Source organism: Arvicanthis niloticus, chromosome 5, assembly GCF_011762505.2.
Source record: "Arvicanthis niloticus isolate mArvNil1 chromosome 5, mArvNil1.pat.X, whole genome shotgun sequence".
NCBI classification, from domain to species: domain Eukaryota; kingdom Metazoa; phylum Chordata; class Mammalia; order Rodentia; family Muridae; genus Arvicanthis; species Arvicanthis niloticus.
The window spans coordinates 86,943,771-86,961,691 of NC_047662.1; the positions used below are offsets into that span (position 1 = coordinate 86,943,771).

Below are 17,921 nucleotides of genomic sequence, written 5' to 3' on the forward strand. Positions count from 1 at the left end.
TGCGCTTCGAAGCCGGTTACAGTATCATTTACCCAAAAGCAAGAGCAAACCATGGCAAAGACAGTGTTAAAAACAAGAAAGTCCTAAGAAATAGAAAGTAGTGTAAAAATAGTCCTCAGAAGTAAATGTGCATTGCACGTGTGCATGTGTATGTGATTGCGTGTGTGTGTGTGTTCCAGAAGATGAGGAAAAATATAAACATAAGAATTGGGATGGATATTGTTAAAATATCACTAATTTGGAGAATCAAACCGAGGATCCCTTTGGAATAAACAAGTAATAAATAAGAAACTTGAGTATGTCAGTTAATTGATCTACCCAACGAGGTTGTGGTTAAGAAATGTGAATGAAATCAAGAGCACACATATAATGCACAGACCCAGAAGCCAAGAGGAATGGGGGTAAGGAACTTTCTTTCTTTTCTTCCCACTATAGAAAAGTTTTCCCTGGAGATCTGGATCTTTAGCCCCCCAAAAGCCCCTGAACGCTGGGTTAACAGGCTTCGTCTTCTCTCAGGGAAATTTCTAAGCTGTAGAGTTAATGAGGAGAACTTACGTTTCTGGAGAAAAAGAAACTACCAAAGAACACGAGTCAGATTCACAAGCGACCATGCCTCAGGAGATGGGGAGAAAACAAATATTAAAAAAATCAAATCCAGCTAAGTCGTTAGTTAACAATAATGAAAACTGCAATAGCTTTTTAAAAAAAGATTAGCAGCTGTGCATCTTCCTAGGGGAAACTATAAATTGAATACAATTCTAGAGATGAGACACAGTATATGCGATTCAGATGCAACCATCTGGGAACTTCTATAGACCTCATTTAACATCATTTAGGAGTAAAAGATGTATTCTAACCCGTAACAAGAACTTGACTTTACCGTGTGGCTCTGTACAGTGTTAGCAAGCTTAACTCAGCATTTGTAGTGTGTGAAGCCTTTCCACTGTAGCAAGCATCATTAGTTTTAATTTGGTGCTTGTTTGATAGTACATTCTGAGACTGCTAATTAATTCTGATTGATAGCCCCATTTTCAAGGGTAGTTTCTGTCCTTGTCAGCCTTTATTTCCTTCCATTTATTCATTTGTTTCATTGAAAAACACACATACACGCATACAAAATATTTGTTCCTTCTGTCTGCCAGGTACTAAATAAAACAACAGGGTGAGAAATATGCTTTTTCTTCAACTAACTGGGGGAGAAACGTCTGTTTCACAATGGCATGCTGTGTTTCATGGTTGGGAAGTACAGAGACTATGGAGACCCTGGGAGTGAGCATGCCAAGTGTTTTGGGAGAACCAGGGCAGCTTTTGAGCTTGGGATGGAAGGGCCTGCAGCTGCTCTAGAGTATGGGGGAAGAAGGCATTAAGGCAGGCAAAGAAAAGAATCCAGGCAAAGGTCCAACTTCAGGGCAGACTGAAGAACTTCATGGGCTGCAGGGCAGGGCCAGTCCAGGAAGGGACTCTTAAGTCACGCAAGGTAACCATACAAAATAGTCATGTGGTCCTAATTAAATGGTAATCAGCACATTAAAATTATAAAGTATTAATATAAACAGATTTTTTTTTACCACCTTTTAAAAATAACTTGAATGTACCTGTCAGGCTGTTTCACTGAGTTGCGTTTTTTTTTTTCTGGGTCAGATGTGGAGGCTCCAGAAATCAGCTGTCCAAATGACATTGAGGCAAAGACTGGGGAACAGCAGGACTCTGCTAATGTCACCTGGCAAGTCCCAACGGCCAAAGACAACTCTGGTGAAAAGGTAAGGCTGGTGTGAACATCCATATCCACGGACAGATTCTAAATGAACCGCACACGCGCGACGTGGAAATTCTACTATACCCTAATGATGTGTGGTACTGTCTCTCTGATTTACTCATAAATGCTGGTGCCCCATCTGAGAGAGCAACAACATTTTTAAAATAGAAATATCAGGTAAAAATCTGACAGAAACATCTCATTTCATGAGTTTGTCATATTTCTTTCCACTAAGATCTCATCATTGATGAATTTTCACTCCTTGGGTAGTTCTGAAGAAAACTAAAAAAAAGAAAGATGTGGAACCAGCCTTGATTCCTAGTTCTGAAGATGTCTTTTAAATGATAGACCCCAAAGGATTGCATTTTGACCAAGTCTGAAAGATGGGCTATCAATCCTTCTCACTTAGTTTTCCTGAATCCAGCCTTACTCAGTATTTTAACATTGTATGAACTTTCCTGGTTACAGATGGCCAACCATCAGCTGGTAGGGAAAAGGTTCATTTAGGAATTAGGAATGTAGTTTGCTGTTACTACTGCACTGTGTCCAGATGTATGAAGATGTCGTTAAGCAGTATTTGTTTTCACAGCTGAGTATAAATATGTGTGAGCCAGGCAGGACATACTGGGGGTAGGAAGCAAAACAATAACAATTGTTCTGATAATTGTGCTGAATAGATTTACATGCAAAGTAGCTTTTAAAATTCTGACCTCCCGGACTAAATGTGACTAAATGTAAGGAGGTGTCCTCAGGCACGCTATGACTACTTTCTATTCAGCACACAAACATGTGCAACCTCACCAATGTTGAGCATAAGGAAGTGCAGACAGGGGTGCATTTTAGGATCTGATGAGGCATTGCAGTAAGTGTAGCATCTTTGTGTACACAGATACAGAAATTGTATGTCAATTAGTCTCTGAGGTGACACAGCCCAGCAGCATCAGTAGGAAGCAAAAAGCATGTCTTCATTTCCCCTACCAGCTCTTAGGCAGGGTCTCAAAGGCCAGACCAATACAGCTTTGTCTGTTATTCTCTGTTGCCTGGGAAATCAATGACGGGGGGTTTTAAGTGTTTCATCTGTTTTTCTCAATCACTTCTCATGTTCTTATACTCAATTCATGAAGTCAAGTCCAAATCACTTCCATTGCCCGACTCTTGACTCCCAACCCAGTCACCATCACTCTGTCAGTTAAACTTCTGCAACAAAAGCTATCTGGAAGAATATGAGGAGTTTCTGTGATAGCACACACCTGGGAATGTGTAGTCATTTTAGAAAAGCTCTGTAAGTAGGAGAAGAATGGATCCAGGGAAGCAGGATACTCCATGAAAGCAATGCCTAACCTGGCTCACAGGATCCCACTCCGTGCGTAGGCACAGAAGACCAAATGCATGCCTAGGAACCTGTGGCTCACTGGCTCAATGCCTCGAAGTCTCAGTTAGGTTTTCCATTACTGTGAAGAGACACCATAACCAAGGCAACTCTCATAAAGGACAACATTTTATTGGGGCTGACTTACAGGTCCAGAGGTTCATTCCATTATCATCAAGAAGCATGGCAGCTTCTAGGCAGGCATGGCACAAGAGTAGCTGAGTTCTGCATCTTGTTGTGAAGGCCAACAGGAAAAGACTGGCATCCTCAGGCAGTTAGAAGGAAGCTCTCTCAAAGCCCACCCCCACAGTGACATACTTCCTTCAACAAGACCATGCCTACTCCAACCAGGCTACACTTCCTATGAGTGCCACTCCCTGAACCAAACACACTGAAACTACCACATTGTACTCCCTGGGTCAAGCATATTCAAACCACCATACTTGTACTCAGGAATCCAGACACTATGTCAAAGAAAGACCTCCTGCCATTAAAGGAGGTTCAATGGTAGTAAAATGGCACTGTGAACATGGTGTCTCAGCATTGCCGTCATTCAGACTGTGTCTGATAACAGCAGAGTGAGGTCACTACATTTAACCCATCTGGATGGATCAGGATAATGTTTTCATTTTGTAATTCTTAATTCAGTCATATCTCCTAGATGCCTTTTGCCATATAAGGTAATATTCACACGTTCCAGAGAAGACATGGATGTCTTTTGGGCTACCACAAAGGAAAAGAACACAAATTTGCCTAAAAGAAGGGAAATAGAAATGGAAGGACCCGTTTGTGGACCAAGAGATTGGATATACAAGGAAAAGCTATGTGTGTGGCTCATGGTCAAACTGAACGCACGATTGGAGAGGTCTGCCAGAGAGAGAGAGAGAGAGAGAGAGAGAGAGAGAGAGAGAGAGAGAGAGAGATATATTCTGGAAGTTTGAAGAAAAAGAGGAGGAGAGGGCCAACCAGAGAAATAGAGCAGGATTATTGAACAATGTTGAGAACTTGTTTGAGATTGATGATCATTCATTTTAGCAAGATTGATCTACACAGTTATGTTAATATCTTCAAAACCAGTAGAATTTTTTGGGACAGACATAATGAAACAGGTGAGGTAGCTTTTCTGTAAAATAAAATAGTTAAAAAAAAAAAAAGAGCAAAGCAAGGCAATTTCAGAACTTACTGTAAGAATGTCCAACAAAGCGTGAACTCAAGATGAGTAAAAAAAGGAACAACCAGGGCTTCTTTCTGGGAGGACCCTTCTCTAGACCATTGCCTTTCCTCTGACCATCCCTTAGGACAGTTCTAAAAGGGAGGTTTATTAATGGGAACGTAGGATGCTAAATTATAGGTGCAATGTAATAAAAAAACTATAATTGTATAACTGAACTTGAACAAACTCAACTGGGAAAAAAAAAACAATAGTAAATAACTGGTTTTTTCCCCAGTCTTAGGCTTGGTTACTTTGGGATATAAAAACCAACTTCTTTCTGTAATTAAAATCCACTTGCAAGAATTAAAAAGAAGACTCTTGCTATCTGAATAAAAATTTGAATTTAATATGCACTTCAAAGTTCTATCCTGCTGTATAGCCCAGAGCTGGTCCAGGGGATTGGAAATCAGCACTGTGGATGCTCTTTTATTTATTCTGTACCCACACCCAACTCCTCCTTGGACTTCCCTAGAGTCAGAGTTGGTAATGTCAGCAGCACCACAACAGTGTCTTTGTCCTCCAATACCAGTGAATGTTTCATTCTAAAACAAAAGAATTCTACAGATGTTATTAAAGACTAGATTCTGAGGTAGCAATACTATCATTTGTTATCTGAGTGAGCCCTGCTCAAAAACCACAGCCCTTAGGAAGGGAGCCCCAGCTCTGGCTGCAGAGATCTGATGGAAACAGAGCTAGAGATGTGGAGGGAGAAGGGCTCTGTGGGCATCGCTGGCTTAAGAAGCTGGAGGAAGAACCCGTTCTGGAAACTTCTACGCTAAGGCCTTTATGCAAGAAAAGCAAAGAACCAGATTCACTTCCACTGACACCTACTAGGTTTAACCGGTTCCCCTCAACCACCCACTCGGGGTCTGGGTGTTGGAGGAGCTGCTAGAACATGGGCAAGTCACAAGTGACTGTAGCACTGAAAACAATGATTGCCTGTTTCCCAGAAACCCTCAACTGCCATTCACTCCCAAGGAGAAGCCCCTCCTATAATCCCCTCCCAGACCTAGGACTGAATGCTGAGTTTCTGAGTCTCTTAATTGTTTTTTTTTTTTTTAAGATACCATCAAATACATACAAATGCTTATCAAATCACTTCACAAAGGGCTCTCTAAGCTTATTTGAAATACTTTTAAAATCTAATGGAAAATAAATATATTTTACTATATAACATTTTTACTCATCTGTCATTTAACTTCTTATTTGAAGATTTTTAAGATGTTTTATTTATATGAGTACACTGCAGCTGTCTTCAGAAAAGGGCATCGGATCCCATTACAGATGGTAGTGAGCCACCGTGTGGTTGCTGGGAATTGAACTGAGGACCTCTGGAAGAGGAGGCTCTTAACCACTCTTAACTTCTTAATGAAACAAACTCAAAAAAAAAAAAAAAAACCTTTAGACAGGTTATGATGCTTATTACATAACATGTTAATATAGTTTTTATTACATCACAATTTTCAAGCTAATGGGGAAGAAAGAATATATTATAATATTATGGAAACACAAGAATGTAATCTTTGCTGAAAACTGAAAAACGTGGGTTGGGATGTAGCGCAGTGTCAGAGGGCGTTGCCTAGCATGTATGAGACCCAAGTTTTGATCCACAGACCACACAAATATCCCGAAATAAAAGACATGACTAAATCTGGAGCCTACACCAATTTTCACTTAGCACAGTTGGAGATATATAATGTAGAGCTGAGAACTCTGACATCATGGTCCCAGACAATGGGAATGCAGAGTGTTAGCATGCTTTAGGAAAGAGCATTTTATTACCTATCAGTAAAATATTGATAGTCTGAGGTCAAGTCTATTCGTGATGAGATATTGTAAGGAAAAGGTAAAAATATGTTTTAAATGCTATATTAAAATGTTTGTAAGAGTGACATTTGGAACCAAATTGAAAGTTCTTCAACGTATTTTTTGAAAGAAATTTTATTTTGTGCAGAACATGATAGAAGCATTTAAAAGTCATTCTATGCTCTGAAGATGGCACAACAGTATGAAAGTGTTCTACTGTATTATGCTTAATCTAAGAAACAATATGTAAGCCACCTCTATAAACTGTGAAAGAGGAGTCTCAAAAATTCATCACAAGGATTTGCTTCATCCCCTTTTCCCTTTATGAAACCCTGCATTGTCTTAATCATTTAGTGATCATATATAAATCAGAAGATAAAAGTACTATGACACTATTAAATATTATTTACCTCCATAAGGTGTCAGTCCACGTCCATCCAGCCTTCACCCCACCTTACCTTTTCCCAATTGGAGAAGTGGCCATCACCTACACCGCGACGGACTCATCCAGTAACCAAGCTAGCTGCACTTTCTACATTAAGGTCATTGGTAAGTCTCCAAATGATGCAGGTGGTTGACAAAGACAATCCTTTGTATTCATCGGTGTCTGCTGCCCAGGTTCTTCCTCCTGGCATTGAAACCCTCAGAGCTGTCCCTCACTGCAGCCCTCCATATCCTGTAACTGTCACTGTGTCTATTTCTGCTCAGGTGAGCTTTTTGAAAAGTTCCAGATGGCTGATACTTCTTTCTGTTTACCTGCCATTTATTCTCAAAGTCATTCAAGCCTAGACTCTGTCTCTTCTGCGCTTATGATTGTGTTACTGTCAAGATCACCAACAATTTGTTGTGACTCTCCACTGCCATTCCTAGGATCTCCTCCTAGATTTATGACTGACTGTTGACCATCTGAGTCTCTTAATTGTTTACTTAAGGTACCACCAAATACATACAACTGCTTATCAAATCACTTCATAAAGAATTCTCCAGGCTTATTTAAACTTTTTTTTAAAAAATTGAATGGAAAACAAATAGATTTTACTATTTAAGTATTTTCACTCATGTGTAATTTAACTTCTTAACACAAATATCCCACTTGAAAAAAATACTTCATACCTGTAGAAGTTTATAATGTTTATTATATAACATGCTGTTATACAGCACATTTTTATAGCTATTTTAATTTATTTTATTGGATATTTTCTTTATTTACATTTCAAATGTTATCTCCTTTCCTGGATCCCCCCCCCAAAACCCCTAGCCCTCCCCTGCTTCTATGAGGGTGTTTACCCACCCATCCACCCACTCCCAACTCCCTGCCCTCAAATTCCCCTACAATGGGGCATCGAGCCTTCACAGGGGCCTCTCCTCCCATTGGTGCCCGACAAGGCCATCCTCTGCTACATATGCAGCTGGAGCCATGGGTTCCTCCATATGTACTCCTTGGTTGGTGGTTTAGTCCCTGGGAGCTCTGGGGAGTCTGGTTGGTTGGTATTGTTGTTCTTCCTATGGGATTGCAAACCCCCTTCAGCTCCTTCAGTCCTTTCTCTAATTCCTTCATTGGGGACCCCATTGGGGACCCTGTGCTCAGTCCAATGGTTGGCTGCAAGCATCTGCCTCTGTATTTGTCAGGCTCTGGTACAGCCTCTCAGGAGACAGCTATATCAGGCTCCTGTAAGCAAGCACTTCTTAGCATCCACAATAGTGTCTGGGTTTGGTGGCTGTATATGGGATGGATCCCCAGGTGGGGCAGTCTTTGGATGGCCTTTCCTTCACTTTCTGCTCCATACTTTGTCTATGTATTTGATCCTGTGAGTATTATTTTCTGAAGGAATTATACTTCATACAGAACACGATGGGGTGCCGTTTAAAAGTTATCCTAAGTTCTAAAGATCAAGTCTGCTCTTGGCATACATTTTTCCGTTCTTCTCTTACTTGATCTTTCCTCTGGGCTTATTTTCTTAACCACCTCTTTCTTACCTGCATTTTCTTCTCCTCTGGCTTCTCTGCCACCTGAGTCTTGTCTGAGTTGGGTACTAACCTCCACACCATTTATCTTACCTGTTCTTCCTTTTCTCTTTCCTAGACGTTTGTTTCTTCATTAGCTCTCAAATGTTGTTGAACACCCAAGCTTCCAGCTTTAGACTTCTAATCTTTATCTGTAATTTTCCTGTGTGGTTTTGTTGACTGACAACCCCCACCTGTCTGTCTCCATCTTGGATCTCTTTTCTGAAATTCAAACCTAAAGTATTAAACATCATCTAGGATGTGGCACGGTGGTTCATGCTTGTAATCCCAGCACTTAGAAGGATAAGACATAAAGATCATATAGCCTGGGATACATAGCGAGTTCCAGGCCAGCCCGAGCTACAGGAGGAGCTTTGTCTAAAAAGGACAACAGGGAAAAATAAAAGGCTTTCCCACATGGGTATACCACAGCCATCTCAGATGCAAGTAATAGATTTCTATTCCAGAAAATGATGCTGTCAACTGCAGAGCTACAGTTATTGTGGAGTTTTTAATTAAGATATATAAATCACTTAAATCAAAGCCTGATACACATTATCTTTGTAAAAGCTAGATAATTCAAATTTTAGAGAGAGAGAGTTTGGGCTGTATATATTTATATGAACCGTGTGTCCCAGGAGATTATGAAAGCACATCATACTTCCTAGAATTTAAGCTAAAGACAATTATAAACTACCATATGGGTGCTGGGGGAAAAACTGAGGGCTTCTGTAAGAGCATTAAGAGATGGGCCAGCAATTAAGTATTCTTAAATGCTGACCCATCTCTTCAGCCCCTACATTTCACTCTGGTTATTATGGATCTATTTTCATGGCTTTTAAATTGAATACATCTAATTCATTTTATTCTATGAAATTTATACAGCTGCTTAAAATAAAGAATTTATCCAAACTGGCCTGATGGCCTGAGTTATAAGTTTAGATTAAAAGTAAACACAGGATTCAAGTAAAATCTAATGTACCTAACTCTTCTAGTATTTAGATTTCTAGATGCTTTTGCCATGTTGTGTTAAATGCAGGCTTTACCAGCATGAAAAACAGATCTTTTTATCTGGCTTTATGACTTCAAACATTAAAATGTGGCTTAGGAGTTTGCCAAGTGTGAGTCTTTCATAAGAAGAGTTGGGATAGTGAAATAGAAAATATGTACTTGGGTGTCTAGCTAGACATAAGCTGAATCAAAACTCTTAAAGAGAAAGGAGAGAAGGACATGGGATACAGACAACAGGGAAATCCAAAGCCTATATGTTTCTTCTTGTCTTCATGGTATAGATAGGTATAGAGAGGTATAGAGAGAGGCTGCAAGGCTGATTCTGCCGTTCAGGACTGCTGCCTTCTTGCAACAAACAGAGATTAAGTCCTAGTTGTCTCCTGTACCCACAATCCAATTTTCAAATGTTCAACTAAACCAGATAAGCTTAGATGATGTTTGAATACTGGTTTGTGATTCTGTCAGGGGTAAATGATGACTGCTTTCAGGCTGGCATGGTTAAAGGTGAGTTGACTTGACTCAGTGTTCTCAAAGAGCAGTGACCTGCCCGGAGCAAGTCTCCTTTCTTTGCTTTATTTAAGCTCCTTGTTTTGAGCAACTCCTGAGGGCCGGGAGCTTTGCTATTCAGTGGAGACTTAAATGTGACCAGAAGGGACTCTATTTTACAGAGATAACAATCTAGAATAGCATTAAGCCCAAGTTATTATACTCATGAAATGTTGAGTGAGTGCGAAAGACAGAAACTGGACATTTCCTCATAAAACATAGGTTAAAACAGAAAGACGTGCATTCTCAGGGGGTATAGCTCATTCAGTTTCAGGATGTTTTCATGAACAGACCAAATGTCTTGGCCTTGGTGAAATGACTGCAAGTTATTAACTTAATGACTTCAAACAAGCTCCTTAAGTCTGTCTGGTCTATGTCCTCACATAAAAAAAAATTAAAATAGTAATTTCTACTTCAGACTTCAAAGGTGTATAATTAAGAATACTTTGAATATCTAAAAGCTATAATGTGATTGAAATCCCTTCCTGTGTAATTTCTTTACTGTATACATATTTATATAACACACACATATGTATTATGTAACATATGTAACATAATATATATATATAATATATGTATTATATATATATCAGTATTTTTATGACATTCAAAATAGTACTTTAAACCATGGCTTTTCCATCCCATCTCAAAGCCAACTATTTCAGGCACACTTCTGTTGTAATGATAAAATACCCTGATCAAAAGCAACTTGGAAAGGATTTATCTGGAGTACAATTCCAAATTACGGTTGATCACTGAGGAGACGTTGAGGCAGGAACTCAAAGCAGCTAGTCACATCACATCTACAGTCCAGAGCAAAAAGAAACAAATGCATCCATGCTCCATGATTGCTTGCCTATGCTCGGCTAGCTTTCTTACCTATTGCACAGTTCAGGATCCCTGTCTAGGGAATGATATCTTCTACAGTTATGATGAGTCTTCCCACCCCAATCAGTAATGGACACAGTCCCCCAAAGTCTTGCCCACAGGTCAACATGATCCTTTAATTGAGACTCCTTTGTCAGATGATTCTAGGTTGTGTCAAGGTGACAGTTAAAATTCACCATCATGCCACCCTTCAATCTGAATTCTAATGCTCAACAAATTCATCAAAGTTGAAGGTCACAACCTACGACCCAACCCAAGGCTTGGCCACCCATCCTCAATAACTGGAGAGTCAGATAAATAGCGCAAAACTTAAAAACTAGATTTATTCATTGGGAAGATGGATGAAGGGATTCAGCAAACCCCCAAGTCTGTCTTCAGGGTTCTGAAGTGAGATTAAAATTTAAGTACAAACCAAGGATCTGACCATCTCAACAGTTCACCTCAATGGGTAGCCCCACTCGCCACTGACCCATCATTGTCAGGGCTTCAGTCTCATCCTGTAAGGTGAGCTAACAGTGTTTCTTAAGGACAAGCTCCACCCTGGCTGGTGCCTTTTCCTTATGCAGGATGAGATTGCCCAGGATCATTTGGGGTCCTTTGTTTCAGTAGTCTGAGAGTCAGAGTGGGAGTCACAATGCCTCCTTGGAATAGCTTCATTTCTGCCAGGCCAATTACTGATGTTTTAAAGAGCAGGCGTGTCTTCTTTGTCTGATTCCATGTTCTGCAGATGTGGAACCGCCTGTCATCGACTGGTGCCGATCTCCACCTCCAATCCAGGTCGTAGAGAAAGAACATCCTGCCAGCTGGGATGAGCCTCAGTTCTCAGACAACTCTGGTGAGAACAAATAAATCTTATCATAGCTGGGTGACCACTGTCCAGGTTTTGCTCTTAAAAGCTTCTTCAAATGGCAAAAGAAGTGAAGGAAATAATGGCTGAGAAGAATGAGAACTGGTACTCAGCAGTGAGATTTAATGCTAGTGTAATGCAACATTAGCATCTTGTTCAGCCATTGGGACTTCACTTCATTCAATACTCACTGCGCATTTATTAAACCTTTGCTAGGTTTTGAACGTGTAGGTTGTGATGAGTTTTCTAAATTGAGACTATGATGCCCTGAAAATGTTAGAGTTTCTATTAGCATCCCAGTCCAATTCTGTGTATTAGCACTCGTTCCCAAACATTAGCCGAATGGATTACAAAAGGTCATAGGAAGGTCGGGGTGGGGGGGAACCCGAGCCAATGTAACTGAAGTTCATGTTAAAACATTCCCTAAAACAACAGGGAAATCATACTGATTTCTTAAACCACCAATGTCCCAACAGACTTAGTCAAAGAAAGATAATTTGTTTAACCCAATTCCCTAATTGAATAGGAATTTTGAGTCTATTATTTCTGTGGCACAGCCTAAAGATTGAATCTTCTGTTCTCTGGTAGTAGACAAATCACGCAGAGTGGATTGCTCAGCCAGTTTACATAGAAAATGGAAGCACAGCAGATGGAAAGTTAATGATCACATCCCTTCTTCCCTCCGTAGGGGCTGAATTGGTCATTACCAGCAGTCACACACAAGGTGACATGTTTCCTCATGGGGAAACGGTGGTGTGGTATACAGCCACTGACCCCTCAGGCAACAACAGAACCTGTGACATCCACATTGTCATAAAAGGTACTCTCTTCCAGTATCCTCCCCCAGTGTAGCTAACATCTGATACATGTGATCACTATATTCCTCTATTTTGTGGGGGAAGATAGTCTGTAAGTGCTGAATTTTCAAGCTGAAATACTGACAGGTTGTAAGTTTCCAGTTGTCATGCCTGACCTGTGACAGATTGTCCGTGAGGGTAGCCATTAATTCCTGTGTTAACAAGAGTACCCCAGAGGAAAAGAGCCAGTTATAAAGGGATTTACTGAGTTGCCTTAGATGATATTGGCTAGAGAGCCCAGCCATGGGTTCTGCACACAGGAGATGCAGAGAACCCAGTTGTTGCTCATTCCAGGAAGCTGGAAGTCTTGGTGGTGCATTCTTCATCCTTATGATGCAGTCCCAGGCCAATGATGAAGGCCTGGAAGCTCCTTGGAGGGATACTGGGAGACTAAAAGCTGAAAGAACCTGGAGTCTCACATCCAGGAGTGAAGGCAACAACAAGAGATTGTTCATCACTTCATCAGGAATAGTGGACACATCTGATGGCTTTTTCTTCCTCTCTCCCACTCCATCTCTTATGCTATTGGATGGAACTGCCCACATTCAGGGCAGGTTCTTCCCTGCTGATGACTGTCCCCACTTGCCAATCATCTCTGGAAACACCTTCAGTGACTCCCTGAGGGGCAGTGGTTTACTAATCTTGTAGACATCATTCAACCTGTCAAGCTCATAGTGAAGATTCACCCTCACATCCGTCTTGTGTCTGCCCTTTCATTGACCATTTTGTCTGAGATTGCAAAGTGTTGCTTTAAAAACCTTCAAAAGGTTTTTGCTACATAATGTTATCCATGTTTTATTCAAGCGATTATCCCAGAAGCAATAGTACAAGGTCAAATAGACTTTTACCTTCCTATAAAATGTGCATAACTCCTCATTACATATTGGTGCAACTTTTTATCATCTGCCCACAATACAGGAACCCAAAAGTAGTTAGTGCTGCTCTCCCATCCTGGGAACCCTTGGTAAAATGTTCCCCAAGGGAATAGTAGGCGGGAGTCCTCTTCTTGACTCAGCTTTAATTCCTGGACTATACTCCTCCTACAACTATTATTGAATAATACAGTGTTATTTTGACACAGGTTCTCCCTGTGAGGTTCCCTTCACCCCTGTAAACGGGGACTTTATCTGTGCCCAGGACAGTGCTGGTGTTAACTGTAGTCTGAGCTGCAAGGAGGGCTATGACTTCACAGAAGGGTCAACAGAGAAGTACTACTGTGCTTTTGAAGATGGGATCTGGAGACCACCATACTCTACAGAATGGCCAGACTGTGCTAGTAAGTCCCAATTCTGTACCTTTTAAAGTGTACCACCATGTGCTTTTCTACATGGCACACAGAAAATGTGCCTTACAATGAGAATTAATGGGAAGGGTGTCGTGATTCAGAACATGTATAGTTTAAAATATTAGCCAACAGAGTCTTGCTAGAGATAGGGTTACTGCAGAAAGGCAGAACTATCTTGATCTGCTCATGATTTACCAAAAGTGTTTGAAGAAGTTTGTGAGCATGAAATTCATTGCCTGAAGTTTCTTAGTGAAAGAACTTATGGAACTTAAATATCCTATGTAGGTGACAGAAAACGGTAGATTGTATGGTGTCTTTAGATTTGACTTAGATTCAGAGCTGCTGAATCTGTGGAGGGTGGGATGGAGTGTGTTGTGTGGGGACTGGAGGATGCTGAGGATCGAATCCCTGGGCAAACTACATTCTAAACTCTAGCAACCCATAATGTAAGTGTTCACTGCAATCGCAAAGTAGCCTTTGTGGAAATTATACTTTCAAGGATTACAACTACACATAACAGTTAAAACTTGTAAGTGTCTGCTAGTTGAAAATATAAGCACATAGTAAAAACTTATAGACATTTAAACAACTTGGATGTAGTCAAGAGCAAAGGCTCTCTTGTGCACCGCACTGCAACTTTCCTCATAGGCCTGGAGGTTACAGAATACTAGATCAAAGCAAACTCATGTCAGTAGCAGGGTGCAGTGCCTCTCAGCGGTGGTTTATTGTGGCCAGTGGACACCTGGAAACTGTCTCTCACTGTCACCGCTCACTACAAAAACAATCTTATAAATCATGTCAGAATCCAAAACGAAAAAAGTTCAATTTTAAGAATATTCTTTAAGTCAGCATATAAAACATTAGCCATCACTGTGGAATTATCATACATGTGTCCTAATCCTTGTAGAATTAGTCCTCTTCTAGGATTCAGGTTTTGAATTTCAAGGGTTTTATTTATTTATTTATTTATTTATTTATTTATTTAAAACTGCAAATTTTACTCCCCTCCTGGTCCACCCTCCTACTGTTCTACATCCCATACCTCCTCTCCGCCCCCTGTCTTCATGAGGCTGTCCCCACTACCTCAATCCCCACCCCACCCGACCTCTAAACTCCCTGGGGCCTCCAGTCTCGTGAGGGTTAGGTGCATCTTCTTTGACTAAACCCAAACCAGGAAGTCCTCTGCTGTAAATGTCTTGGGGGACTCTATCAGCTGGTGTATGCTGCCTGGTTGGTGGTCCAGTGTTTGAGAGGTCCAGAGGTCCTCAGAGGTCCAGGTTAATAGAGACTGCTGGACCTCCTACAGGGTCGCCCTCCTCCTCAGCTTCTTCCAGCTTTTCCCTAATTCAACCACAGGTGTCAGCAGCTTCTTCTGTTCATTGGTTGGGTACAAATATCTGCATCTGAGTCTTTCACCTGCTTGTTGAGTCTCTTGGTAGTCATGATAGGTCCCTTTTTTTGTGAGCATGCCACAGCCTCAGTAATAGTGTCAGGCCTTGGGACCTCCTCTTGAGCTGGATCCCACTTTGGGCCTGTCATTGAACCTTCTTTTCCTCAGGCTCCTCTCCATTTCCATCCCTGCAGTTCTTTCAGACAGGAACAATTATGGGTCAAAGTTTTGACTGTGGGATGGCAACCCAAAGCCCTGGCGTGGGGATATAGTTCAGTGATAGAGCACTTACCTAGCACAAGAGCAACAAAGGGAAGGAAGTCAGGAAGTAAAGGAGGAGAAGGGGGAGGGGAGAGGAGCGAGAAGAGAGGAGGGGAAAGGGGAGGGGAAGAAAAGAAAGGAAGGAGAGGGGGTAAAAATTAAATTTGTGTTGAAGTTCTACCCAACTGAAGCTGTTTTGCCTTCTAGTAAAACGTTTTGCAAACCATGGGTTCAAGTCCTTTGAGATGCTGTACAAAACTACTCGATGTGATGACATGGATCTGTTTAAGAAGTTTTCTGCAGCATTTGAGACTACCCTGGGGAACATGGTATGTCATCAGAAGTCTTTGGCTGTGTGTCATGTTTTGAAGGATACTACTAAAGCTGTCTTAACTTCTCTGGGTCTCCCGCAACTGAAATTTCCATTCCTGAATGTTTCCTTCTTTAGGATCCAAATTTGTATTTGTAATTATTTATTCAATTTAGATTTCTGATATAAGTTTTAATTCAGTTTATAAACTTTCTGAATCAGAAAGTTTAAAAAGTTTAGTGTCTTTATGGTTTAAAAATACTTGCTTTATTATTTAAAGTCTCTCTCTCTGTGTTTTTCACACACACACATAAACACACACACACAAACTTTTAAGTTATATTATTTTAAGAACATTTTCTCTTTGCTGCTGTATTTTGGGTTTGATTTTGGACTTTGAGAGAGGGCCTCACATAGCCCAAAGTGACCTCAAACTCACTATGTAGCCAAGGATGGCCTTGAACAGCTGGTCCTGCTGTCTCCACCTCCTGATTATACTGCAGTAGTTCTCAATCTGTAGGTTTCAACCCTAAGACCATCTGCACTTCAGATATTTACATCATGATTCATAACAGAACCAAAATTACAGTTATGAAGTAGCAATGAAAATAATTTTGTGGTTGGGGGTCACCACAACATGAGGAACCGTGTTAAAGGGCCCCGGCATTGGGAAGGCTGAGAACCACTGGCTTACAGACTTGTGCCACCACACTCAGTATGTGTTACAGGGGATTGTATCCAGGGCTTCATGCATGAGAAGCAAGCACTCGACCACTTGAGCTGCGTCCTCATACACAACGAGTTTCTATTGTATGCGTTTTTTGTCTAGGTCTCTAGACTGCAATGCAATGACCTTAACTGAATTGAATGCCTAGAAGGCAAGAGCCATGCTTTTATCTGACAGAGTGGGTGGAGATCTGTTGATTGGCTAATAGACATAATAAAGGGCTGCTTGCTAAATGCCATGTTGTTATAAAAATGTGCAGTGTATAAACTGGCATATACTTAATAAGTCCTTGGTTTAAAATGTTTTACTTAAGCAAACTTGGTAGAGCCAAATTCCTAATAGGAAAATCAATGTCATCCTTGCCAGAGAATGGAGGAACACCTGTGTTCAGCTGGTCACTGTGAGTTTCAGGTCTGGACTGTAAAGGGCTATGACACCCTCATAGTACCACACCGTAGTGAAAACTAGTGAGCTATTCCTCAAACAACAATTAGGGCTCACATTGGAAACTGAGTGAAGTAACTTCCATTCATTTGTCTAAAACAAACTGCAATCAGTTAAAGATGGTAAAATTGGATCAGAATGTGACATTAAATGTTCATTCATTTAATTTGTATTTAGACAGCATCTATGTTCCGTGAGATAACTTTAGCAAGCCTTAGGTACTTGTAGACTTCACATCCTAGTGAATGATATGAACAATAAACTAATTGCGAAGGAATTAGACAACATGCCAGGCAGAGAGTACTACAGAATAAGGCAGAACAGAGTACAGGAAACTGGTGGTGTCCTGTTGGAAAAGAGGAATGAAGAGACGAGAAGGAAGCATTGTTCAGGACACAGCTTCTACAAAGGACAATGAGGGTGGAGCTGACACCTTGTTAGGCTTCAAGAAGGCAGAGGGAACATGAGGGTCTGGAAATGAAAGGAGAGCTTCCAGTGGGAGTTCCACTTCCAGAGCTGCCCAGAAGACCTAGATTTATAATGTTTCCAGAATCATTTTCTAGAAAATAGCCCAGAACTCTGGAAAGTTGACTTTTATTTAGAGCAAAGATGAAGAGAATATAGAGAAAATATGACCTTAACAATTGTTCTTTTACTGACTGAGTTTCAGAGAACATGGGAGAGCTAGGGGACTAGAGAGGGGATACGGCATAACATCAGAGAAGGGGTTAAGGAATCTAGGGTAGTCTCAAGTCAGAGATAGCCCAGGAGTCCCGGGCTTCCTCTGGTGGGGACAGAAATGGAGATTAAAAAGTATGAATTTAATACTGGTGGTCTGAGACAGTGAGAGGCTGAAAGGTGAAGGGAGGAAGGGAGGGAAAGAAGGAAGGATGGGTAGAGGGAGGGAGGGGCCCTTCATAACATGTAGATTTCTGCAAATATAAAGAGCCCTCCCTCATCCCATTGGTGAAGATGAGAGGGCCAGGGGAGCCAAGGGTTCTCCAGAAGTGGACAGGGGTGTGATTTCTGACTTCATCTTCACTTGCAGGTCCCGTCCTTTTGTAGTGACGCCGATGACATTGACTGCAGACTGGAGGACCTGACCAAAAAATATTGCATCGAATATAATTACAACTATGAAAATGGCTTTGCAATTGGTAATTATATTATTTTACAGTGCTGATTTGCAAGATGGATAAGCAAAACA

The 17,921-nt window shown here is 40.9% G+C and overlaps 1 protein-coding gene across 1 annotated transcript in view; it reads left to right on the plus strand.

Annotated features, from left to right (window-relative positions):
• The window catches only part of Svep1 (sushi, von Willebrand factor type A, EGF and pentraxin domain containing 1), a 177,183-nt gene that overhangs the window by 71,539 nt on the left and 87,723 nt on the right, over window positions 1-17,921 (plus strand). Inside the window, 7 exon segments of the mRNA XM_034502072.2 lie at window positions 1,642-1,760; window positions 6,564-6,693; window positions 11,321-11,428; window positions 12,129-12,260; window positions 13,379-13,573; window positions 15,441-15,562; window positions 17,763-17,871. Coding sequence (XP_034357963.1) covers window positions 1,642-1,760; window positions 6,564-6,693; window positions 11,321-11,428; window positions 12,129-12,260; window positions 13,379-13,573; window positions 15,441-15,562; window positions 17,763-17,871 — 915 coding nt within the window.